General features: G+C 45.1%; 2 protein-coding genes across 3 annotated transcripts in view; both read right to left on the bottom strand.

Annotated features, from left to right (window-relative positions):
• The window catches only part of LOC310808839 (alpha-1A adrenergic receptor-like), a gene marked incomplete at both ends in the record, with an annotated part of 5,914 nt that extends 3,152 nt beyond the window's left edge, over positions 1-2,762 (bottom strand). Inside the window, one exon of the mRNA XM_083675937.1 lies at positions 1,766-2,762. Coding sequence (XP_083532063.1) covers positions 1,766-2,762 — 997 coding nt within the window. The remainder of the gene's footprint in view (positions 1-1,765) is intronic.
• A 12,323-nt stretch (positions 2,763-15,085) lies between these two features.
• The window catches only part of LOC310808408 (uncharacterized protein), a 57,350-nt gene continuing 47,435 nt past the window's right edge, over positions 15,086-25,000 (bottom strand). The window contains exons 8-14 of one of the 2 annotated variants that reach the window (XM_083675305.1): positions 22,642-22,716; positions 18,472-19,338; positions 18,212-18,280; positions 17,996-18,070; positions 17,717-17,794; positions 16,740-16,817; positions 15,086-16,532 (exon numbers count right to left, since the gene is read on the bottom strand). In XM_083675305.1, coding sequence (XP_083531431.1) covers positions 15,166-16,532; positions 16,740-16,817; positions 17,717-17,794; positions 17,996-18,070; positions 18,212-18,280; positions 18,472-19,338; positions 22,642-22,716 — 2,609 coding nt within the window. In that variant the 3' untranslated portion in view covers positions 15,086-15,165. The remainder of the gene's footprint in view (positions 16,533-16,739; positions 16,818-17,716; positions 17,795-17,995; positions 18,071-18,211; positions 18,281-18,471; positions 19,339-22,641; positions 22,717-25,000) is intronic. The other variant, XM_083675306.1, reaches the window with a different exon arrangement.

Here is a 25,000-nt window from a genome sequence, read left to right as displayed (position 1 = left end):
TCTATCTATCTATCTAGTATCTATCTATCTATCTATCTATCTATCTATCTATCTATCTAGTATCTATCTATCTATCTATCTATCTATCTATCTATCTAGTATCTATCTATCTATCTATCTAGTATCTATCTATCTATCTATCTATCTATCTATCTATCTATCTATCTATCTAGTATCTATCTATCTATCTATCTATCTATCTAGTATCTATCTATCTATCTATCTATCTATCTATCTATCTATCTGTCTATCTATCTATCTATCATCTATCTATCTATCTATCTATCTAGTATCTATCTATCTATCTATCTATCTATCTATCTATCTATCTAGTATCTATCTATCTATCTATCTATCTATCTATCTAGTATCTATCTATCTATCTATCTATCTAGTATCTATCTATCTATCTATCTATCTATCTATCTATCTATCTATCTAGTATCTATCTATCTATCTATCTATCTAGTATCTATCTATCTATCTATCTATCTATCTATCTATCTAGTATCTATCTATCTATCCTCAGCAACTTCTACAGCTGCATTGTTGAGAGCATCCTAACCAGCTGTATCACTGTGTGGTACGGCAGCATTACTGCTATGGACCGCAGATGCCTGCAGAGAGTGGTGAAGACCGCTGAGAAAATCACCAGGACTCCACTGCCCTCCCTGCAGAGCATCTACGACCGCAGAGTCCACAGGAGAGCCACCTCCATCCTCAAGGACCCCACCCACCCCCAACACAGACTGTTCACACTTCTACCCTCAGGCCGGAGGTACAGAAGTGTTAAATGCAGGACAACCAGACTAAAGAACTCCTTCTTTCCCACTGCCATCAGGCTCCCAAACAACACATAGGAGATTATAATCATGGACTACCTCAAATAACTCATATAACTGTACTACCTCATATAACTGAACCCGACTGTTACATTTTCAGTTTGCACATGCATAATTGCACTGTTTACATTTGCACTGTTTTATTATTATTGTTGCTTTGTTATTATCACATGCTGCCTTAAATGTTGTTATCTTGTACATTTTGTTTAGTTTATATTGTATATTTTTTAGTATTGTACATTTTACATTGGTTGGCATTCTGCGGACAGCAAAGCAAGAATTTCATTGTACAGGGAAACGTGTTTTCTACTGTGCATATGATAATAAACACTTTGAATCTTGAATCTTTGAATCTTGAATCTATCTATCTATCTATCTATCTATCTATCTATCTATCTATCTATCTATCTATCTATCTACAGTATCTATCTAGAAAGAATGACACTTAATGATCGAAATCATGTTTTGCCAGAACTTCAATTTAAGTCACAATTCAAAATCCACCTGCAACAGACTGGTAGGCCTGGTAGGCTTATGGTGCAAATGTTTGATCGAAATTAAGAGTTTCATTCCAAAACGCTTCACCTATATGCAAATGTTTTTGACATGTTACATTGATCATACAAAATCGAAATAATCCAGATTGTCTACAACAATAACTTAACATACTGTAGCTACTGTATTCTCATAAAAGGTTGTATGTAATTATAACAATAGTTTTATAGAAGAGAAAGTAGCTTACCTTTTTGAAAATTACATTATAGCCTTTGAGATTATAGCGTTTTGCAACGAAACTCTTAAATTATAATATGTATTATATCTATATAGACAGACAGACAGACAGACAGACAGACAGACAGACAGACAGACAGACAGATAGATAGTCAGTAATAACAGGTGTCCGTAGTGTAGAGACTCCCTACCCAGGGGCAGAGCGATGAAGAACGGCAGCCAGCAGAGGATGAACACCCCGACCACCACCGCCAGGGTCTTCGCCGCCTTCTTCTCCCGGGAGAACCGGAGCAGCCTCACGGTCCACGGGCTACGGCACATCCCGCCGCTGCTCCTCCTCGCGGCTGCCGCGTACTCGAGCGCGCTCCGGCAGTGTATCCGTAGCACGACCTCCTCAGCGAACCTCCCGTTACCGGCGGCACCACCGGAGGCCCTCTCGCGCTTCACCCCGGCCTCCAAGCTCGCGGTGGTCCGCCGGGCCACCACGTACACCCGGAAGTACATGAGCAGGATGACGGACAGCGGCAGGTAGAAGGAGAACACCGAGGAGAAAAGCACGTAACCGGGTTCCTCCGTGATGCTGCACGCGCTCTCGTCCGGTGACGGCGGTTGCTTCCAGCCCAGAAGCGGTCCCACGGACACCGTCAGAGAGAATGCCCACACGGCCACCAGAACCAACCCCGCCCGGCGCTCGGTCATGATGGCCGGGTATCTCAGGGAGTGTTTCACGCCGATGTACCGGTCCACGGAGATGAGACAGAGGCTCAGGATGGACGCCGTGCAGCAGAGGACGTCCACGGCGGCCCAGACGTCACAGAACTGGCGGCCGAACCCCCAGGAGCCACGGACCTCCAGGGAGGCGGAGAACGGCAGCACCGCGGTGCTTAGCAGCAGGTCGGCGGCCGCCAGGTTCACGATGAAGAAGTTGGTCACCGTCCGCAGGCGCCGGTTGCAGAGAACCGAGAGGATGACTAGAATGTTGCCGAGGATGGAGAACGATATGAAGGCGGCGAGGAAGAGCGCTGCCCCGGGGGCAGGGAGCACCGTGCCGGGGTTGGAGCAGGAGGAAGAGGAGGAGGAGGAGGAGGTGGACGTGGAGGAGGTGGAGGTTTTTATAACTGTAGTGAGGAGACTCGTTGAGGACAGGTTGCTGCTCACCTCAGTGAAGTTATCGGAGTTTGTTGTCATTGCTGAAATGAAGTTTTGATTTTTTTAATCGAACGACCAAAACTCCAATGGAAGTCAAAAACAGCGAGACAAACAGTTTGAATAAAGGGAGATGTGCGTCTTTACAGCCAACCGCAGGACAGGACCGCTGGGTTGTGTAGGACACGACAGCCGTAACCTCTAGTACGCACGCGTCACGTGTAAGGTCCGAGCGTGGCGAGGCGCGCTACAGGTGGGCTCAGCGCGTGGTTCTCCAAGAGCACTTGAAGAGGGAGGGAGAGAGACGTGTGTGTGTGTGTGTGTGTGTGTGTGTGTGTGTGTGTGTGTGTGTGTGTGTGTGTGTGTGTGTGTGTGTGTGTGTGTGTGTGTGTGTGTGTCACGCTGCGTAATTCCCCTGTCACTCCCCTTTCCTCCTCTAAAGTTCCTGGTTCGAAAAAGAGGGGGAAGGCAAGGGTGTTTATCACTATCTTTACAGCTCTCTCTATCTTTCTCTCTCTTTTTGTCTATCTTTCTCTTTCTCTCCCTCTCCCCCCTCTCTCTCTCTCCCTCTCTATCTATCTTTTTCTCTCTCTCTCCTCTCTCTCTCTCTCTCTTTCTCTCAGATAGAACATACCATTGCAGAACAACATTGACGGTGTTCTACTCTGCACGGTTATCTAGCAGACGGTAGGCTGTTCCTTGGCATGAACGGTAGCCTACCTCTCTGTGTACCGTCATCATAGGCTACATGAACGGTGTCCTAGTCTGTTGTCAAGCATAATTAGTGACCTTGCTTCAGGAACTTTACAATGTGCAGAGAGATCTGACTTGCATTGCTATGAGTTTTGGTTTCGATACCTTTTACACTTTTTAAACTATACAAACTTGAAAGTGCACTTTTTAACATAGAGGTCTAAGGGGATCAAAAGATGACACGCCAATCCAACTGTAACATTTTACGAAAACTCCAAATCATCCACCCTGATAAAAGCTGTCTGATACCTGTTAAACCGTGAAACTGATTCAGGCCAACATTCTGTGAGTTCATTTGTTACTGCAACTGCCATGGACCAATCAGGACTCTTACATAAAAACAACAGGAGAGTTCTACCCCACAACCACTAAACCAACCAACTCTACCACTCACAACCACTAAACCAACCAACTCTACCACTCACAACCACTAAACCAACCAACTCTACCACTCTCAACCACTTAACCAACCAACTCTACCACTCTCAACCACTTAACCAACCAACTCTACCACTCTCAACCACTTAACCAACCAACTCTACCACTCACAACCACTAAACCAACCAACTCTACCACTCACAACCACTAAACCAACCAACTCTACCACTCTCAACCACTTAACCAACCAACTCTACCACTCACAACCACTAAACCAACCAACTCTACCACTCACAACCACTAAACCAACCAACTCTACCACTCACAACCACTTAACCAACCAACTCTACCACTCACAACCACTAAACCAACCAACTCTACCACTCTCAACCACTTAACCAACCAACTCTACCACTCACAACACTAGCCAGGGTTAGGGTTAGGGTGTCTGGGTTAGGGTTAGGGGTTAGGTTTACGGTTAGGGTTCAGGGGTAGGGGTTAGGTTAAGGACTAATTCTCAACACCAAATAGGTGTTGAGTGTGCACGGGCACAGGGGCTGTATTTATTTTTACAAATATATACATATAAAATATATACATATAAAAAAAAGAAAAAAGAAAGACAAAGACCAGACAGGACATCACATTTAAGTTAGAGATCCATGGATTGGGGGGAAGGGTTAGGTTAGGGTCCGGGTATGGGTGAGGCTTAAGGTTAGGTTTAGGTCCAGTGTGAGAGTTAAGGTTAGGGTAAGGTTCAGCATCAGGGTTAGGGTCAGGGTCAGGGTTAGGGTTAGGGTCAGGGTTAGGGTTAGGGTCAGGGTTAGGGTTAGAGTTAAGGTCAATGTTGGGTTAGGGTCAGGGTTAGGGTTAGGGTTAGGGTTAGAGTTAAGGTCAATGTTGGGTTAGGGTCAGGGTTAGGGTTAGGGTTAGAGTTAAGGTCAATGTTGGGTTAGGGTCAGGGTTAGGGTTAGGGTTAGGGTTAGAGTTAAGGTCAATGTTGGGTTAGGGTCAGGGTTAGGGTTAGGGTTAGGGTTAAGGTCAATGTTGGGTTAAGGTCCGGGCCAACACTAAGAGAGTCAATAGAAGAAAGTGACAATAGCACAATAATATACAATAATATACAATAATGTACAATAATATACAGAAATATACGGTGATGATGATCAGTCTCATGGCCTGTGGGTAGAAACTGTTCCGGAGCGTTAGGGTCAGGGTTAGGGTGGCTGGGTTAGGGTTAGGGTCAGGGTTAGGGTGGCTGGGTTAGGGTTAGGGTCAGGGTTAGGGTTAGGGTTGGGATTAGGGCTGGGTCAGTGTCAAGGCCCGGGCCAGGGCCAGGGTTGCAGTTATGGTTGGGTTAGGGTTAGGGTCAGGGTTAGAATTAGGGTTAGGGTTAGGGTTGGGGTTTGGGTTGAGGTTAGAGTTAGGGTTAGGGTTATGGTTGAGGTTAGGGTTAGGGTTAGGGTTAGGGTTAGGGTTGAGGTCCGGGTCAAGGTCCGGGTTAAGGGTTAGGGTTAGGTCAAGATCAGCGCCCGGGTCAGGGTCAGAGCCAAGGTGGCCCTTTGTTGGAGCAAACACTCAGCTTCAAAAGCCCATGAGGTTGGTATTCATATTATTATAAGTGCTGGAAGAAAAGTGCTACAAATCACAGCAACCAGAAAATCATACAAAGAAGAAATGAAAACATGCAGAAATAAACTGCTGTACATTTTATCGTTCATACCTCCTCATAAGCTTTGTGCTGTTGTGTCTAGACCCCAAGAGAGTCTTGCCAGTCGTTTGGGTTCGGGTTTTAGGTTTAGGTTTAAGGGTTAAGGGTTAGGGTTGGGGTTGGGGTTAGGGTTGAGGTTAGGGTTAAGGTTGGGGTTGAGGTCAGGGTCAGGGTCAAGGCCAGGGTTAAGGTCAGGGTTAGGGTTAGGGTCAGAGCTGGGGTTGAGGTTAGGGTCAGCTTCAGCTCATGAGGGAGGTCTTCATTTTATGTTAAGTGTTTGAAAAAAGTGCTCAAGAAAAGAAAGTGCTACAAATCACAGCAATCACAGTCAAACATAAATATAAACATGCATAAATAAATGGATAGGTCTGTACATTCTATAATTCATGCCACCTCATGAGCTTTGTGCTACTGTGTGTACTCCTAGCCCCCAAGCGAGTCTTGCCCGTCCTCTGGTTTTACCCCTGCCACTCTATAGAGATCAAGTAAGTGAGTTAAAATTTCTCATTCAGTCCTAAAGGGTCAATTGTGTTGAATAATCGTATCCATTTTCTCTCTGCTCTTTGCCACTGAATTTTGGACCAGCTTTTATTGCTCTCCAAACCTAATATTCTAAGATTATCCAGTCCATGTATTTTAACATGTATGTATAGAACAGTAGCTTCTTCATATGGTATATGTGCTGTTTTAGTCTGCATTCAAGTGCGTTCATCGTTCCTCCAATGTAGAGTTTCTGACAAAGAGCACATGATTGCATATACCACATTTCAGCCTCTGTCTTATTGGTGCCCCCAAGGCCGAGAGTCTGTTACCTATATACTTATACTTCTTGTATGTGAAATGATTCTTTTGTAGAGGATTCACCCTAGTATTGGTTGTTATACTAGAGTGGATCAGCATGTCTCCTACATTCCTATTTCTCCTGTAGGCCTATCATGTGATTTTGAAGTTCCTCAGTTCCTCACATTGTTCCTGTGCCTGTAGGAAATGTGTTTTTAAATTGGAACTGAGTCTGGCCAGAGGATCACTATAGGTTTAATGGAACGGTCATCTCTCTCCCTGATGTACTGACCGTTGCTCTCAAATATCTGTCTCACCTCTGCTTTTATCCCCCTTAAAAATCTTTTAGTGTGGCCGCGGGGCCCCAAAGCTGTGGAGAGGGTTTGTGTGGCCTCCTCTACATCCTCCGGGTAAGAGCAGATCCTGTGGAATCTTATCAGCTGAGATTTTATTCAACCCCTGTTTGTATGTTTAGGATGAGAACTGGCTTTGTGTAAAAGAGCATGTCTGTCAGTTTCTTTAAAAAACACTCTTGTTGCCAGTGACTTTGTTTCTCCCTCTTCATGAGTAAAAAACACTTGTGTATCTAAAAACTCCAGCTTCACCTCCTGTCTATTGTGTGTTATAAATATTGCTTGGTGGTGTGAGTTTCAAATCCCTAAAAATTCCTCAAATTCTGGAATGGAGTGGCCCCAAATACCAACGATGTCGTCCAGGTATCTAAAATATAGTAATGGTAGGGTCTTGCATTTGGAGAATGCTGTTTCCTCCCAAAAAACTCATGTAGAGGTTGGCAAAGGCTGGGGCAAATGTTTTGCCCATGGCCGTTCCATGGATTTGGAGGTAATGTTTGTTTTTGAATTCAAAGTCATTTCTCATCAGACTCAACTCCAATAGGTCCATAATGGCCTTGTCAGGACGTTCGGCATCTGGAAACCTGTTAAAAGCATGTTGGACCGCCTGCAGGCCCAGAGCCGTCTCAATGTTTGTGTACAGAGAGTTTACGTCGATCGAAAATAAAAAGGCACCTCCTGGTATTCTGACCACCCTCAATTTATTCACAAAGTCATACGTGTCTTTCACATCGCTGGCATGTCTCTGAGAGAGAGGATTGATGTAGGAGTCAATATATTCTGCCACTCTATATGACTCTGAGCCACAGTCACTCACAATGGGGCGTCTGCATGCAACCTGGAAAGGGACAGTCCACTTCTCTGGAGCTTTCTGGATCTTAGGGAGCAGGTAGAATTGTCTGGGTCTGGGTCTATCTGGGCCCAACAGGTAAGGATCTTAGGGAGCAGGTAGAGTTGTCTGGGTCTAGGTCTATCTGGGCCCAACAGGTAAGACATTAGTTTTTTTGTAATGAATTTAGTTAGATGTAACTCTAGCACTATGTCTGGAATCATCTCCTGTGTTTCAGGTTGAATTGAGTGAGATAGTGGGGTTAGGGTTAGGGTTAGAGATAGTGGGGTTAGGGTTAGAGATAGTGGGGTTAGGGTTAGAGATAGTGGGGTAAGGGTTAGGTTCAGGGTTAGAGATAGTGGGGTTAGGGTTAGGGGTAGGTTCAGGGTTAGAGATAGTGGGGTTAGGGTTAGGGTTAGAGATAGTGGGGTTAGGGTTAGAGATAGTGGGGTTAGGGTTAGGTTCAGGGTTAGAGATAGTGGGGTTAGGGTTAGGGGTAGGTTCAGGGTTAGAGATAGTGGGGTTAGGGTTAGGGTTAGGTTCAGGGTTAGAGATAGTGGGGTTAGGGTTAGAGATAGTGGGGTAAGGGTTAGGTTCAGGGTTAGAGATAGTGGGGTTAGGGTTAGGGGTAGGTTCAGGGTTAGAGATAGTGGGGTTAGGGTTAGGGTTAGAGATAGTGGGGTTAGGGTTAGAGATAGTGGGGTTAGGGTTAGGTTCAGGGTTAGAGATAGTGGGGTTAGGGTTAGGGGTAGGTTCAGGGTTAGAGATAGTGGGGTTAGGGTTAGGGTTAGAGATAGTGGGGTTAGGGTTAGAGATAGTGGGGTTAGGGTTAGAGATAGTGGGGTAAGGGTTAGGTTCAGGGTTAGAGATAGTGGGGTTAGGGTTAGGGTTAGAGATAGTGGGGTTAGGGTTAGAGATAGTGGGGTTAGGGGTAGGTTCAGGGTTAGAGATAGTGGGGTTAGGGTTAGGGTTAGGTTCAGGGTTAGAGATAGTGGGGTTAGGGTTAGAGATAGTGGGGTAAGGGTTAGGTTCAGGGTTAGAGATAGTGGGGTTAGGGTTAGGGGTAGGTTCAGGGTTAGAGATAGTGGGGTTAGGGTTAGGGTTAGGTTCAGGGTTAGAGATAGTGGGGTTAGGTTCAGGGTTAGAGATAGTGGGGTTAGGGTTAGGTTCAGGGTTAGAGATAGTGGGGTTAGGGTTAGAGATAGTGGGGTTAGGGTTAGGTTCAGGGTTAGAGATAGTGGGGTTAGGGTTAGGGGTAGGTTCAGGGTTAGAGATAGTGGGGTTAGGGTTAGGGTTAGAGATAGTGGGGTTAGGGTTAGAGATAGTGGGGTTAGGGTTAGAGATAGTGGGGTAAGGGTTAGGTTCAGGGTTAGAGATAGTGGGGTTAGGGTTAGGGTTAGAGATAGTGGGGTTAGGGTTAGAGATAGTGGGGTTAGGGGTAGGTTCAGGGTTAGAGATAGTGGGGTTAGGGTTAGGGTTAGGTTCAGGGTTAGAGATAGTGGGGTTAGGGTTAGAGATAGTGGGGTAAGGGTTAGGTTCAGGGTTAGAGATAGTGGGGTTAGGGTTAGGGGTAGGTTCAGGGTTAGAGATAGTGGGGTTAGGGTTAGGGTTAGGTTCAGGGTTAGAGATAGTGGGGTTAGGTTCAGGGTTAGAGATAGTGGGGTTAGGGTTAGGTTCAGGGTTAGAGATAGTGGGGTTAGGGTTAGGTTCAGGGTTAGAGATAGTGGGGTTAGGGTTAGGTTCAGGGTTAGAGATAGTGGGGTTAGGGTTAGGGGTAGGTTCAGGGTTAGAGATAGTGGGGCAGAATGTTTTCCATTACCCAGTTGTCTATCTGCTTAGAGATACTGGGCCTTGTCCATAATCACTATCTGAGAACCCTTGTCAGCTGGCTTCATTACCATATCCTGTTACCCAGCTTCTTCATAGAATCTAGCTGTTGTCGAGTAAGGTTATATTTAGCAGCTGGCTTGGGTTTGAACTTTGAAAAGGAGTCCCAATCACTCCGTATGAGAGTCTGTATAGACTGTGAGACAGACTCCAATTTTGGTGGAAGGGTTTGGAAAGGGCACATGGGGGAAGTCTGTCTCATATTCAAAATGATCTAATAGCTTCAGTCTCCTGTGGTAAATACAATTGTGGTCAGAAGTTTACATACACTTGTAACGAACATGTATGTCATGGCAGTCTTGAGTTTCCAATAATTTCTACAACTCTTATTTTTCTGTGATGGATTGATTGGAGCACATACTTCTTTGTCACAAAAAACATTCATGAAGTTTGGTTCTTTTCTGAATTTATTATGGGTCTTCTGAAAATGTGACAAAATCTGCTGGGTCAAAAATATACATACAGCAATGCTAATATTTGGTTAAATGTCCCTTGGCCATTTTCACCTCAATTAAACGCTTTTGGTAGCCATCCACAAGCTTCTGGCAAGCTTCTGGTTGAATCTTTGACCACTCCTCTTGACAGAATCGGTGCAGTTCAACTAAATTCGTTGGCTTACTGACACAGACTTGTTTCTTCAGCACACTCCACATGTCCTCGATGGGGTTTAAGTCAGGACTTTGTGAAGGCCATTTGAGGGTAATAGAGTTACTGCATGGTAGTACAACATTGCTGTATTTGGTTCTTTCTTTATCAACCCTTCGCTCTGTAAACTCCTCTACTGCCTGTTGTTGTTTGGCTCCACTATGGGGGTGGATCTCTGCTGTTACCGTCCCCGACCCAGCATCACCCCGGATGCCCGTGGGCTGGGGCTAGACAGGTAGCGGGGGGGGGGAGTCTCAAGAGACGGGGCCCCTGGGGCTGGACAGGTAGCGGGGGGGGGGGAGTCTCAAGAGACGGGGCCCCTGGGGCTGGACAGGTAGCGGGGGGGGGGAGTCTCAAGAGACGGGGCCCCTGGGGCTGGACAGGTAGCGGGGGGGGGGAGTCTCAAGAGACGGGGCCCCTGAGGCTGGACAGGTAGCGGGGGGGGGGAGTCTCAAGAGACGGGGCCCCTGAGGCTGGACAGGTAGCGGGGGGGGGGGAGTCTCAAGAGACGGGGCTCCTGAGGCTGGACAGGTAGCGGGGGGGGGGAGTCTCAAGAGACGGGGCCCCTGAGGCTGGACAGGTAGCGGGGGGGGGGAGTCTCAAGAGACGGGGCCCCTGAGGCTGGACAGGTAGCGGGGGGGGGGGAGTCTCAAGAGACGGGGCTCCTGAGGCTGGACAGGTAGCGGGGGGGGGGAGTCTCAAGAGACGGGGCCCCTGAGGCTGGACAGGTAGCGGGGGGGGGGGAGTCTCAAGAGACAGGGCCCCTGGGGCCGGCTCTGTGGGGAGTGGTTCTGCTTTGTGTAGCATGGACCTTAATGTCTCAGCTGAGGAAGCAGTGTGTGTGTGTCTATATCTAGACTTGCTCCAGATCACAGCTGTAATAAAACCCTGCAGCTGCTCTCAACCTTCCTCTGTCACTGTGTCATAGTGTTCTTCTAGAATAGACATGTTCACTTCCATCCATTGGGTTAGGGTTAGGGTTAGGGTTAGGGTTAGGGTTAGGGTTAGAATAGACATGTTTACTTCCATCCATTGGGTTAGGGTTAAAAAGAAAGAAAGAAAGAAAGAAAGAAAGAAAGAAAGAAAGTAAGTAAGTAAGTAAGTAAGTAAGTAAGTAAGTAAGTAAGTAATTCTTCCTTCTTCTAGCATTGTGACTGCCAATGGCCCCTGGTCCCAGCATAATTACTTTATCTTATGATGACTGATGGATAGATGATTCACTTACTTAAACAAATGTATTTTTTGTAAGTCACTTTGGATAAAGGTGTCTGCTAAATGCATGAATGTAAATGTTCTCCCTGGGGGGTGACCCTGACCCTGAGCCCAGAGCTCTGTTCTCCCTGGGGGGTGACCCTGACCCTGAGCCCAGAGCTCTGTTCTCCCTGGGGGGTGACCCTGACCCTGAGCCCAGAGCTCTGTTCTCCCTGGGGGGTGACCCTGAGCCCAGAGCTCTGTTCTCCCTGGGGGGTGACCCTGACCCTGAGCCCAGAGCTCTGTTCTCCCTGGGGGGTGACACTGACCCTGAGCCCAGAGCTCTGTTCTCCCTGGGGGGTGAGTGTGAGTGTGTGTGGGGGGGGGGGGGGGGGGGGGGGGGGGGGTCATTTCCTCTCAATAACAGGATGTCCTCCTCTTCTTTTCTCCTTACAGTGCCGGGATGCATTCCAATGCAGGAATATTCTAGTGACAGTCAGAAAAGTAAACCATTTGAATAAAAGAGTATTATAGGGTATTATATCAAATATTCTGAAATTGTCCAACCGGAAAGAGAGTGTATGATTTATCATCTCACTAAACAGAAACATTCACAAGGCATGTTCTTCCTTTTCACTTTTATTTGACGTTTTCATTACAGAACAGAAATGGATTCATATCAATTCAGTTAAAAAACATTACTGTCCCAGAAGATAAATTACTTGTGCATCCAGGAGTTACAACAAATAAAAAATCACATTCTGTACACATATGCATTGTAGACCCCACGGTCACCATGACAACACCATACAATAGCCTTTCCATCCATGTATAAAAGCCCCCTGTCGGTGGTTTGAGAGTATGACAACTGTTTGGTCTTCCTGAGGAATTAGTGTTCTCTGCTGCCCTCTAGTGGACAGAGGAGAGACCTACAACACTACTGGGTTTCAGTTACTCTTCTGCTTGTACATAAAACAGAACATGCACTCCACTTATAAGAATCACATCAGAACTGGGCCATTTTGATGGTGATGACTGAAAGTTAAGTATATTGTAAATATTGGTTCCTACCCCACAATAATTCATCACTACAAGCAGTTGATTAACTAGAATATCCACTTCACCGCTGTGCTGCATCTCTCCTGGTCAGGAGAATCCTGGTAACGATCTACACCCATGGACTCTGATGATGGACGGTTATCACTAGTTAATCACTAACGTCAGATGAGTCCTGTACATTTAACAGCATCAATATATGACTCATCAATCATTTGGGAAACTGAAGAAAGTTGAAAGTTTCAACATGAACCATGATTACAGACATCATAGACTTCTGAACATGTTCCTCTGAAGGCTCTATTTTCAGGAAGTCCAAACACATGTTGGCTGATTGTGTCGGCGGTAACAGGTGAGATTACCACAGCACTGGAGCGCTGTCTCACTGTGCTCAGGTGGGTGGAGTAGCGGTAACAGGTGAGATTACCACAGCACTGGAGCGCTGTCTCACTGTGCTCAGGTGGGTGGAGTAGCGGTAACAGGTGAGATTACCACAGCACTGGAGCGCTGTCTCACTGTGCTCAGGTGGGTGGAGTAGCGGTAACAGGTGAGATTACCACAGCACTGGAGCGCTGTCTCACTGTGCTCAGGTGGGTGGAGTAGCGGTAACAGGTGAGATTACCACAGCACTGGAGCGCTGTCTCACTGTGCTCAGGTGGGTGGAGTAGCGGTAAGCAGGTCAAGTACCCTCAGGTGTACCCCCTAGCGCCCCGGCCAGCGCCTGCGTTTGCTCTAAGGCTGGTTTTTACACCGTTAAACTAGGTCCCTAAGATTTATCAGTTGTTGTATCAGTATCTCTATCTCTCTGTCCTTCTCCCCCTTCTGTCTCTCTATACATCTATTCTTCTCCTCCACCTGTCTGCTGAACTCCCTCTCTCGCTCTATCAAATATATTTTAATTTGTCTCTGTAACTCAGGTAGGACGATCTTCATCAGGTTTCTCTCTGCTTCAACTTTGGCCTCTCCTTCATATTTCTTCCTGATCTCCTCCATCTCCTGTCTGTGTCTCTCCTCTATTTTCAACCTCTCATTCTCTCTCTTTTCTCTCAATCTCTCCAACTCTTCCCTTCGATTGATCTCTATCTTTAGCTCCCTCTCCAACTCTTCCCTTCGATTGATCTCTATCTTTAGCTCCCTCTCCAACTCTTGTCTATTCTCCTCATCCCTCTCTTCTTTCACCTGTCTCTCCAGTTCACGTATACACTCACTGAGTGTTCTGATCTCTCCTTTCAGCTCCTGGATGACTCCCTCTGTCTTCTTCAGAGAGTTCTGCAGCTCCTTCTCAAACCTGTCTTGTATCTCTCTCTCCTCCCTTGTTTTCCTCTCCTCTCTCTCCCTCTGTATCACTCCCTCCATCTCTCTGACCTGGGCCTCTGCCTCCTGGTAGGTCTGACTGCTGTAGAAGCTCTCTCTGTTTCCTGCCACCATCTCCTCTACCTGGTCCAGCAGCTCTGGGACCTGAGTGCCATGGGCCCTGTCCTTAATGTTGAGGACATGGTACCTGTTCCCACATTTCTCTACAAGCTTCTGGAGGTCCTGACTCCCTCGTGTTGAAATTACGTGTGGAAATCTGCCACCTCTGGCCACCGAGGTGAAATTCAGTTTGAAGTCCCAAATAAAACCTCCTCCCTCATATTAATATAACCCCTGAAATGGACTTGCAGTGTCAGACCTTAGTTGTGGCGTTTCTGCATGCCTGCACTATTCAAAGAGGCAGCCACCTGAGACAGAAAGGTGAAAACTCCATTCCATTATAAACAACAATTGTGTGTGTGTATGTGTGTGTGTGTGTGTGTGTGTGTGTGTGTGTGTGTGTGTGTGTGTGTATGTGTGTGGGTGTTATATTGTGCTTAAAGTATGTGCAGGGATGTATTCCAGTGTAATACAGCAATATTCTAGTGACAGTCATTATGTTAAATATTCTGTAATTGTCCAACCTGAAAGAGAGCGTATGATTTATCATCTCACTAAACAGAAACATTCACAAGGCATGTTCTTCCTTTTCACTTTTATTTGACATTTTCATTACAGAACAGAAATGGATTCATATCAATTCAGTTAAAAACATTACTGTCCCAGAAGATAAATTCCTTGTGCAGCCAGGAGTTACAACAAATAAAAAATCACATTCTGTACACGTATGCATTGTCGACCCCACGGTCACCATGACAACACCATACAGTAGCCTTTTCATCCATGTATAAGAGCCCCCTGTTGGTGGTTTGATAGTATGACAGCTGCTTGGTCATCCTGAGGAATTAGTGTAACTATCGACACCCATGGACTCTGATGATGGAAGGTTATGTCCACTGTGTGTTGGTACAAGGCTACACTCAAATCACTAACGTCAGATGAGTCCTGTACATTTAACAACATTAAAACAGTGTGGTTCACTCACAGTGATCAATAGTGTGATTCTTTCACCTCTCTCTCACAGTGATCATCACTCCCCCAGGCCCCCTCCTCCCTCTCCCCCATCACTCCCCCAGGCCCCCTCCTCCCCCTCCCCCATCACTCCCCCAGGCCCCCTCCTCCCTCTCCCCCATCACTCCCCCAGGCCCCCTCCTCCCTCTCCCCCATCACTCCCCCAGGCCCCCTCCTCCCCCTCCCCCATCACTCCCCCAGGCCCCCCCCCCCCATCACTCCCCCAGGCTCCCTCCTCCCCCATCACTCCCCCAGGTCCATTGCTCCCCCTCCCCTATCACTCCTCCTCCCCCTTCCACATCACTCGCCTAGGCCCACTCCTCCCCTAGGTCCCCTCCTCCCCCATCACTCCCCCAGGTCCCCTCCTGACCTCCCCTCCTTCCCCAGCCACTCAGCATTGGGGACAGTGTATTTGAGGTCATTGTCTGTGTTGGGGAATCATGTCAGATTGTGGAGAAGCCAACTTGATGAGTTTCTCCTGACCCAGCCCAATCCTCCCATCAGAACCCTTTGAACCCTCCCCTCTCTGACCAGTCTCTCCTCCAAAATGAAGTGAGCATCATTGAGCTCTTTTAAATTCTGTCTCAGTCTCTCCATCTCCCCCATCTGTCTCTCTATCTCTCTGTTCTTATCTTCCTTCAGTCTCTCCACCTGTCTGTCCTTCTCCTCCATCTGTCTGCTGAACTCCCTCTGCATCTTGGTCTTTGAGATCATGATGTTCCTCTGTAACTCAGGTAGGACGACCTTCATCAGGTTTCTCTCTGCTTCAACTCTGGCATCTCCTTCATAGTTCTCCCTGATCTCCTCAATCTCCTGTCTGTGTCTCTCCTCCCTCTCCCTCCTCTCATTCTCTCTCTTCTCTCTAAATCTCTCCAGCTTTCTCTCCATCTCCTCCCTTCGACCAGACTCACTCTTTAGCTCCCTCTCCAGATCTCTTTTCTTCTCCTCATCCTTCTCTTCTTTCACCTGTCTCTCCAGTTCAGTTGTTCTATCACTGAGTGTTCTGATCTCTCCCTCGTGCTCCTGGATTACTCCCTCTATCTTCTTCAGAGAATCCTGCAGCTCCTTCTCAAGCCTCTCCTTCACCTCTCTCTCCTCTCTCTGTTTCCTCTCCTCACTCTCCCTCTGTATTGCTCCCTCCATCTCTCTGACCTGGGCCTCTGCCTCCTGGTAGGTCTGACTGCTGTAGAAGCTCTCTCTGTTTCCTGCCACCATCTCCTCTACCTGGTCCAGCAGCTCTGGGACCTGAGTGCCATGGGCCCTGTCCTTAATGTTGAGGACGTGGTATCTGTTCCCACATTTCTCTACAAGCTGCTGGAGGTTCTGACTCCATGCTTGGAGAAACTCCTCTCTGCTCTGCTCTTTCAGACTGTCAGCATGGGTGAATAGAATGACAGTGTGTCCCCAACAACCCTCCCCAAACATCTCCTCCATTCTCTCCAGCGCCCCTCTCTCCTCCCCCTTAGAGGGCTCCACTGGTAGGACCAGGAGGAAGGCGTGGGGTCCCGGGGCAGACAGACGGACACAGAGCCCCACATCCTGTCTCATCTCCTCCAGAGAGAGTCCAGGGCTGAACCAGTCTGGAGTGTCCACCAGCACCAGCCGTCTCCCACACACGTCCCCCTCTCTCCTCTTACTCCTCTGGGTCACTGCAGAGGGGCTGGCCTGGGCCCCAAACTCCTCTCTGCCCAGGATGGTGTTTCCTGCTGCACTCCTCCCAGCCCCAGTCCTCCCCAGCAGCACCAGTCTCAGCTCAGACACACTGGGAGACACTGGGGAGTCTGGACCGCTGCTCTCTCCTCCCACTGCAACACAGCACAGGACAATGGTAAGAACACATGCTGGAAATATACAGGATATATTTAATAATCAGGGGATATATTAAACACACTGACAAGAATATGAATAATAAATTGAGGGTATTGAAGGAATTGATCGTTTCGAGCGTGTTCTGAAAATCACAGTGTGGAATGTCAGGATCAGTCATGTTTTAGAGAGCAGCAACTACTCACTATGAGGAGGATTCCCCTCCATGCTGTGTCTCCTCCTCAGTGGCAGTGTGGGGTCTGTATCTGAGGTCTCTCCCCCCACTGAAACACAACACAGGGGACCAGGAACAGCATTGATACGTTGGGGTAACCACAAAATATGTGTTAGAAGTTAAGGGATAAGAGAAATCTGACAATGATATTGGACAAAACACAATGAGTTGCATCATCGTGAACATAACATCATATCTACATGATGTTGTTGTTGTTGACGGGGTAGATTGACCAGGTAGAAAACATGATGGGGTAGATTGACCAGGTAGAAAACATGATGGGGTAGATTGACCAGGTAGAAAACATGATGGGGTAGATTGACCAGGTAGAAAACATGATGGGGTAGATTGACCAGACAGAAAACATGATGGGGTAGATTGACCAGGTAGAAAACATGATGGGGTAGATTGACCAGGTAGAAAACATGATGGGGTAGATTGACCAGACAGAAAACATGATGGGGTAGATTGACCAGACAGAAAACATGATGGGGTAGATTGACCAGGTAGAAAACATGATGGGGTAGATTGACCAGACAGAAAACATGATGGGGTAGATTGACCAGGTAGAAAACATGATGGGGTAGATTGACCAGGTAGAAAACATGATGGGGTAGATTGACCAGACAGAAAACATGATGGGGTAGATTGACCAGACAGAAAACATGATGGGGTAGATTGACCAGGTAGAAAACATGATGGGGTAGATTGACCAGACAGAAAACATGATGGGGTAGATTGACCAGACAGAAAACATGATGGGGTAGATTGACCAGACAGAAAACATGATGGGGTAGATTGACCAGGTAGAAAACATGATGGGGTAGACATGACATAATTGTTGACAGAATTTAGAATGTGTTCTGAATTCTGAATGTTGAATCTATTCAAAGGTACATGGAGAATATCAGGATCAGTCAATGTGTTATGAGGGCTTTAGTCACTTACCCCTTGGAGGAATCAACTCCATGCTGTGTCTCCTCCTCAGTGGCAGTGTGGGGTCTGTATCTGAGGTCTCTCCTCCCACTGCAACACAACACAGGACCAGTCAACATGCTGACATGTTGGGGTCACCACAACAATTACTATCAGAACTTCAAAGGAATGGAGAATTCTGATGGTAATGTAGTTCAACAAGTAGTGAAATAAAGAGTAGAACAAGTGAGGATCAGGATGATGAGCTGTATGTAGCTGTTTCACACATCTCTGGCTGTGGTGATGACTCACTGTTTGGAGGCAGCTCCATGCTGAGTCTCCTCCTGATGGGGAGTCTGAGGCCTGTATCTGAGGTCTCTCCTCTCTCTACAACAACAACAACAACAACAACAACAACAACAACCATTTCATTGTAGAATGTTTGAGGAACATTTGGAATTAGTTCTGTGAAAGAAACATAGAATTTGAAGCCTCTTGAAATCATGGAGGTTTCTCCATCACACTCACCAGTCATCTGGGCGGAGACCTCACTCTTCAGTCTCTCTACTTCAGTCTTCAGATCACATATCTGTTGTGCTGAAATTATAGAGGAAAACTAGGACATGAATTCTGTTGACAGTGGGCAGGAAAGCAATAACACTCATATCCACAAACATGGTACTGTTTAATGAGTATTGTACATACAGTCATTATTATATTGATATTATTGTATTATTAGTATAATATTATATTGTACATATAATAGGTTTTTTTCTTTCACATCTCACCAAGTTGTGTATTTTCAGTGTTGACATCCTCCACTTGTCTGCCTCTGTCTTTCAACTGCTCATCTCTCTCTGCTTGCTGTTTGGTTAGTTCATCCAGTAGTCTGTCTTTCTCCTCTAGTTGTTGGTCCTTCTCTCCCAGTCTCTGGTTCCTCTCCTCTAGTTGTTGGTCCTTCTCTCTCAGTCTCTGGTTCTTCTCCTCTAGTTGTTGGTCCTTCTCTCTCAGTCTCTGGTTCATCTCCTCTAGTTGTTGGTCCTTCTCTCCCAGTCTCTGGTTCCTCTCCTCTAGTTGTTGGTCCTTCTCTCCCAGTCTCTGGTTCTTCTCCTCTAGTTGTTGGTCCTTCTCTCCCAGTCTCTGGTTCCTCTCCTCTAGTTGTTGGTCCTTCTCTCCCAGTCTCTGGTTCCTCTCCTCTAGTTGTCCATCTCTTTCCTTTAGTTGCTTCTCTCTCTCTTCTAGCTGCTTGTCCTTCTCTTCTAGCTGCTTGTCCTTCTCTTCCTGTTGTTTTCCCCTCTCTCCGAGTTCCTGCCTTTTCTCCTTTAGTTCACAGTTTTTTTCTGTTAGTAGTTTGTCTCTCTCTGCTAGCTGTTTGTCTTTCTCCTCCAGTTGTCTCTTACTCTCCTCCACCTCATTGGCAGTGTTCTCCAGTAGTCTCTCTTTCTCTCTCGCCTGCAGGGTCATATCAGCCAGCTGTGTGTCTCTCTGCTGAAGGTCTGTGTGTCTCTCTTTGATGTTCTCATTCAGTTGTGTTGTGGTTTTCTCCAGTCTGCTCTCTGTGTCCTTAAGTTGTCTGTTCATCTCCTCCAGAGTCTTATTCTTATCCTCTATCAGTCTGTCCCTCTCCTTTAGAAGTTTGTTGTCCGTCTCTATCTCTAAAGGGGATTTGAACACATGATTTATTGACTGTTGTATTAGCAGGAAGAACAAGTAGATTCACTCATGTTTAGATTTTTATCATTCAATCAAAAATGTAAAAAACACATTGCCATCTGAGTTGAATAAACCATGAAGAGATTTCACTGATTCAGTTGATGCATTAATTCATTCTGTCTCAATCGTCTCTCCTCCAGACTCTATTATCTCTATTACTCTATTACCTCTATTATCTCTATTACCTCTATTACTCTATTACTCTATTATCTCTATTACTCTATTACCTCTATTACTCTATTACCTCTATTACTCTATTACTCTATTACTCTATTATCTCTATTACTCTATTATCTCTATTACTCTATTTCTCTATTATCTCTATTACTCTATTATCTCTATTACTCTATTATCTCTATTACTCTATTTCTCTATCATCTCTATTACTCTATTATCTCTATTACTCTATTATCTCTATTACTCTATTATCTCTATTACTCTATTATCTCTATTACCTCTATTACTCTATTACTCTATTACTCTATTACCTCTATTACTCTATTACTCTATTATCTCTATTACTCTATTATCTCTATTACTCTATTTCTCTATTATCTCTATTACTCTATTATCTCTATTACTCTATTATCTCTATTACTCTATTTCTCTATCATCTCTATTACTCTATTATCTCTATTACTCTATTATCTCTATTACTCTATTATCTCTATTACTCTATTATTCTATTATCTCTATTATCTCTATTACTCTATTATCTCTATTACTCTATTTCTCTATCATCTCTATTACTCTATTATCCCTATTACTCTATTATCTCTATTACTCTATTATTCTATTACTCTATTATCTCTATTACTCTATTACTCTATTATCTCTATTATCTCTATTTCTCTATTACTCTATTACCTCTATTATCTCTATTACTCTATTACTCTATTACCTCTATTACTCTATTACTCTATTATCTCTATTACTCTATTATCTCTATTACTCTATTTCTCTATTATCTCTATTACTCTATTATCTCTATTACTCTATTATCTCTATTACTCTATTTCTCTATCATCTCTATTACTCTATTATCTCTATTACTCTATTATCTCTATTACTCTATTATCTCTATTACTCTATTATTCTATTACTCTATTATCTCTATTACTCTATTATCTCTATTACTCTATCATCTCTATTACTCTATTATCTCTATTACTCTATTATCTCTATTACTCTATTACTCTATTATCTCTATTACTCTATTATCTCTATTACTCTATTATTCTATTACTCTATTATCTCTATTACTCTATTATCTCTATTTCTCTATTACTCTATTACCTCTATTATCTCTATTACTCTATTATCTCTATTTCTCTATTTCTCTATTACTCTATTATCTCTATTACTCTATTATCTCTATTACTCTATTATCTCTATATCTCTATTACTCTATTACTCTATTATTCTATTACTCTATTATCTCTATTTCTCTATTATCTCTATTATCTCTATTACTCTATTATCTCTATTACTCTATTATCTCTATTACTCTATTATCTCTATTACTCTATTTCTCTATCATCTCTATTACTCTATTATCTCTATTACTCTATTATCTCTATTACTCTATTATCTCTATTACTCTATTTCTCTATTATCTCTATTTCTCTATCATCTCTATTACTCTATTATCTCTATTACTCTATTATCTCTATTACTCTATTTCTCTATTATCTCTATTTCTCTATCATCTCTATTACTCTATTATCTCTATTACTCTATTATCTCTATTACTCTATTATCTCTATATCTCTATTACTCTATTACTCTATTATTCTATTACTCTATTATCTCTATTTCTCTATTATCTCTATTACTCTATTATCTCTATTATCTCTATATCTCTATTACTCTATTATCTCTATTACTCTATTATCTCTATTACTCTATTTCTCTATCATCTCTATTACTCTATTATCTCTATTACTCTATTATCTCTATTACTCTATTATCTCTATTACTCTATTTCTCTATTATCTCTATTTCTCTATCATCTCTATTACTCTATTATCTCTATTACTCTATTATCTCTATTACTCTATTACTCTATTATCTCTATTACTCTATTATCTCTATTACTCTATTATCTCTATTTCTCTATTACTCTGTATCTCTATTACTCTATTATCTCTATTACCTCTATTACTCTATATCTCTATTACTCTATTATCTCTATTACTCTATTACTCTATATCTCTATTATCTCTATTACTCTATTATTCTATAATCTCTATTACTCTATTACCTCTATTACTCTATTATCTCTATTTCTCTATTACTCTGTATCTCTATTACTCTATTATCTCTATTACCTCTATTACTCTATATCTCTATTACTCTATTATCTCTATTACTCTATTATCTCTATTACTCTATTACTCTATATCTCTATTATCTCTATTACTCTATTATTCTATAATCTCTATTACTCTATTACCTCTATTACTCTATTATCTCTATTTCTCTATTTCTCTAGTATCTCTATTATCTCTATTACTCTATTACCTCTATTACTCTATTATCTCTATTTCTCTATTACTCTGTATCTCTATTACTCTATTATCTCTATTACCTCTATTACTCTATATCTCTATTACTCTATTATCTCTATTACTCTATTATCTCTATTTCTCTATTATCTCTATTTCTCTATTATCTCTATTACTCTATTATCTCTATTACTCTATTATCTCTATTTCTCTATTATCTCTATTACTCTATTATCTCTATTTCTCTATTACTCTGTATCTCTATTACTCTATTATCTCTATTACCTCTATTACTCTATATCTCTATTACTCTATTATCTCTATTACTCTATTACTCTATATCTCTATTATCTCTATTACTCTATTATTCTATAATCTCTATTACTCTATTACCTCTATTACTCTATTATCTCTATTTCTCTATTACTCTGTATCTCTATTACTCTATTATCTCTATTACCTCTATTACTCTATATCTCTATTACTCTATTATCTCTATTACTCTATTATCTCTATTTCTCTATTATCTCTATTTCTCTATTATCTCTATTACTCTATTATCTCTATTTCTCTATTACTCTATTATCTCTATTACTCTATTATCTCTATTACTCTATTATCTCTATTACTCTATTATCTCTATTACTCTATTATCTCTATTTCTCTATTATCTCTATTATCTTTTATTATATGAAACCATCTATTCTATAATTCTCCTCCAGACTGTCTCACACTTACCAAGCAGAACAGCTGATTTCTCTCTCTTCAGCTTGTTCTCCAAACTCTCGTTCCTTAACCACCTTGCAGCGTAACCTGGATCCACGTTAGGAGAAACTGAGAGGTGAGTTCTGTGTAACAGACTACAGCACATCAACACAAGGCAACACACACTAATCAAATACCTCCAGTTACTCAATCTCCTATCTCAGTCTATCCAATGACCATGTCCACTAGAGGAAGAGCTTGTGAGAATGTGGGGAACACTTTACTGAGAGAGGTGATAATGTAGCATTCATAAAGCATTCATTAAGCCTTTGTATGCATGACATAAAGAGCCAGGGGAGGGTGGGTGAGTAGAGGGAGGGAGGGGTGGGTGGGTGGGTTTTGGTAGGGAGAGAGAGAGGGAGTGTAGAGGGAGGGAGGGAGGGTAGAGGGATGGTAGAGAGAGGGAGGTAGGGAGGGAGGGACAGAGGGGGAGGGTGGGTGACTAGAGGGAGGGAGGGAGGGAGGTTGAGTAGAGGGAGGGAGGGTGGGTAAAGGGAGGGTAGAGGGAGGGAGGGAAGGAGACAGGGTAGAGGGAGGGAGGGAGAAAAAGGGAGGGTGGGTGACTAGAGGGAGGAAGAGGGAGGATGGGTGAGGAGAGGGAGGGAGGGATGGAGGGAGAGAGGGAGGGTAGATGGAGGGAGGGATGGTAGAGGGATAGATGAAGGGAGGTAGGGAGGGAAGGTAGAGTGAGGGAGGGGGAGGGTGGGTGAGTAGAGGGAGGGAGGGGTGGGTGGATGGGTTTTGGGAGGGAGGGAGGGAGGGAGGGAAGGAGGGTAGATGGAGGGAGGGAGGGGGGAGGGAGGGAGGGGGGGTAGAGGGATGGTAGAGAGAGGGAGGTAGGGAGGGAGGGATAGAGGGAGGGAGGGAGGGTGGTACGGAGGGAGGGAGGGAGAGAGGGTAGAGGGATGGATAGATGGAGGGAGAGAAGTAGGGAAAGAGGGAGGGAGGGAGAGAGGGTAGAGGGATGGATAGATGGAAGGAAGGAGGGAGGGTGGGGGGGAGGTATGGAGGGAGGGAGGGATGGAGGGAGGGTATAGGGAGGGAGGGAAGGATGGAGGGAGGGAGGGAGGGAGAGAGGGAGGGAGGGTGGTACGGAGGGAGGGAGGGAGAGAGCGTAGAGGGATGGATAGATGGAGGGAGAGAAGTAGGGAAAGAGGGAGGGAGGGAGAGAGGGTAGAGGGGTGGATAGATGGAGGGAGGGAAGTATGGAGGGAGGTAGGGAAAGAGGGAGGGAGGGTAGAAGGATGTATAGATGGAAGGAAGGAAGGAGGGTGGGGGGGAGGTATGGAGGGAGGGAAGGAGGGCGGGAAGGAGTGAGGGAGGGATGGAGGGAGGGAGGGAGGGTAGAGGGAGGGAGGAAGGGATGAAAGGAGAGATGGTAGAGGGGTAGAGGGAGTGCAGAGGGAGGGAGGGAGGGAGGATAAAGGGAGGGTAGAAGGATGGATAGATGGAGGGAGTGTAGAGGGGGAGGGAGGGAAGGAGGTAGGTATGAAGGGAGGGAGGATAAAGGGAGGGTAGAGGGAGGGAGGGAGGGGGAGGGTGGCTGGGTAGAGGGAGGGAGTGAGGGAGAGTAGAGGTCGGGGGGAGAGAGGGAGGGAGGGGGAGAGTGGGTGACTAGAATGAGGGAGGGAGAGAGGGAGGAATGGAATGGAATGAAACATGGCTGGTTGTTGGTGTTCATTATTACTTTCTGTTACTTTCAGGGAGGGGAGAGAGAGGGAAGTAGGAGGAGGGTGGGTGAGGAAAAGGAGGGAAGGAGGGAGGGTGGGTGGGTTTTGGGAGCGAGGGAGAGTGAGAGAGAGAGGTCGGGAGGGAGGGTAGAGGGAGGGAGGGAGAGAGGGAGGGAGGGAGGGAGGGTAGAAGGAGGGAGGGGGAGGGTGGGTGAGTAGAGGGAGGGAGGAAGGGGTGGGTGGGTGAGGAAAGGGAGGGAAGGAGGGAGGCTGGGTGGGTGGGTTTTGGGAGCGAGGGAGGGAAGGAGGGTCGAGGGAGGGATTGTAGAGGGAGGAAGGGAGGGATTGAGGGAGGGAGGGAGGAAAAAGGGAGGGTAGACGGAGGGAGGGAGGGAGAGAGGGAGGAAGCGAGGGTAGAGGGAGGGAGGGAGGGAGGAAAAAGGGAGGGTAGATGGAGGGAGGGAGGGAGAGAGGGAGGAAGCGAGGGTAGAGGGAGAGAGGGAAGGGGAGGGTGGGTGACTAGAGGGAGGAAGGGGGAGAGTAGGTGAAGAAAGGGAGGGAGGGAGAGAGGGAGGGAGGGAGGGTAGAGGGAGAGAGGGAAGGGGAGGGAGGTGAGGAAAGGGAGAGTGAGAGAGGGAGGGAGGGTAGATGGAGGGAGGGAG

This window comes from Argentina silus (assembly GCF_951799395.1).
Source record: "Argentina silus genome assembly, chromosome: 8".
NCBI classification, from domain to species: Eukaryota; Metazoa; Chordata; class Actinopteri; order Argentiniformes; family Argentinidae; genus Argentina; species Argentina silus.
The sequence above is the reverse complement of the archived record's forward strand: the minus strand, read 5'-3'. Positions and strand labels throughout refer to the sequence as shown.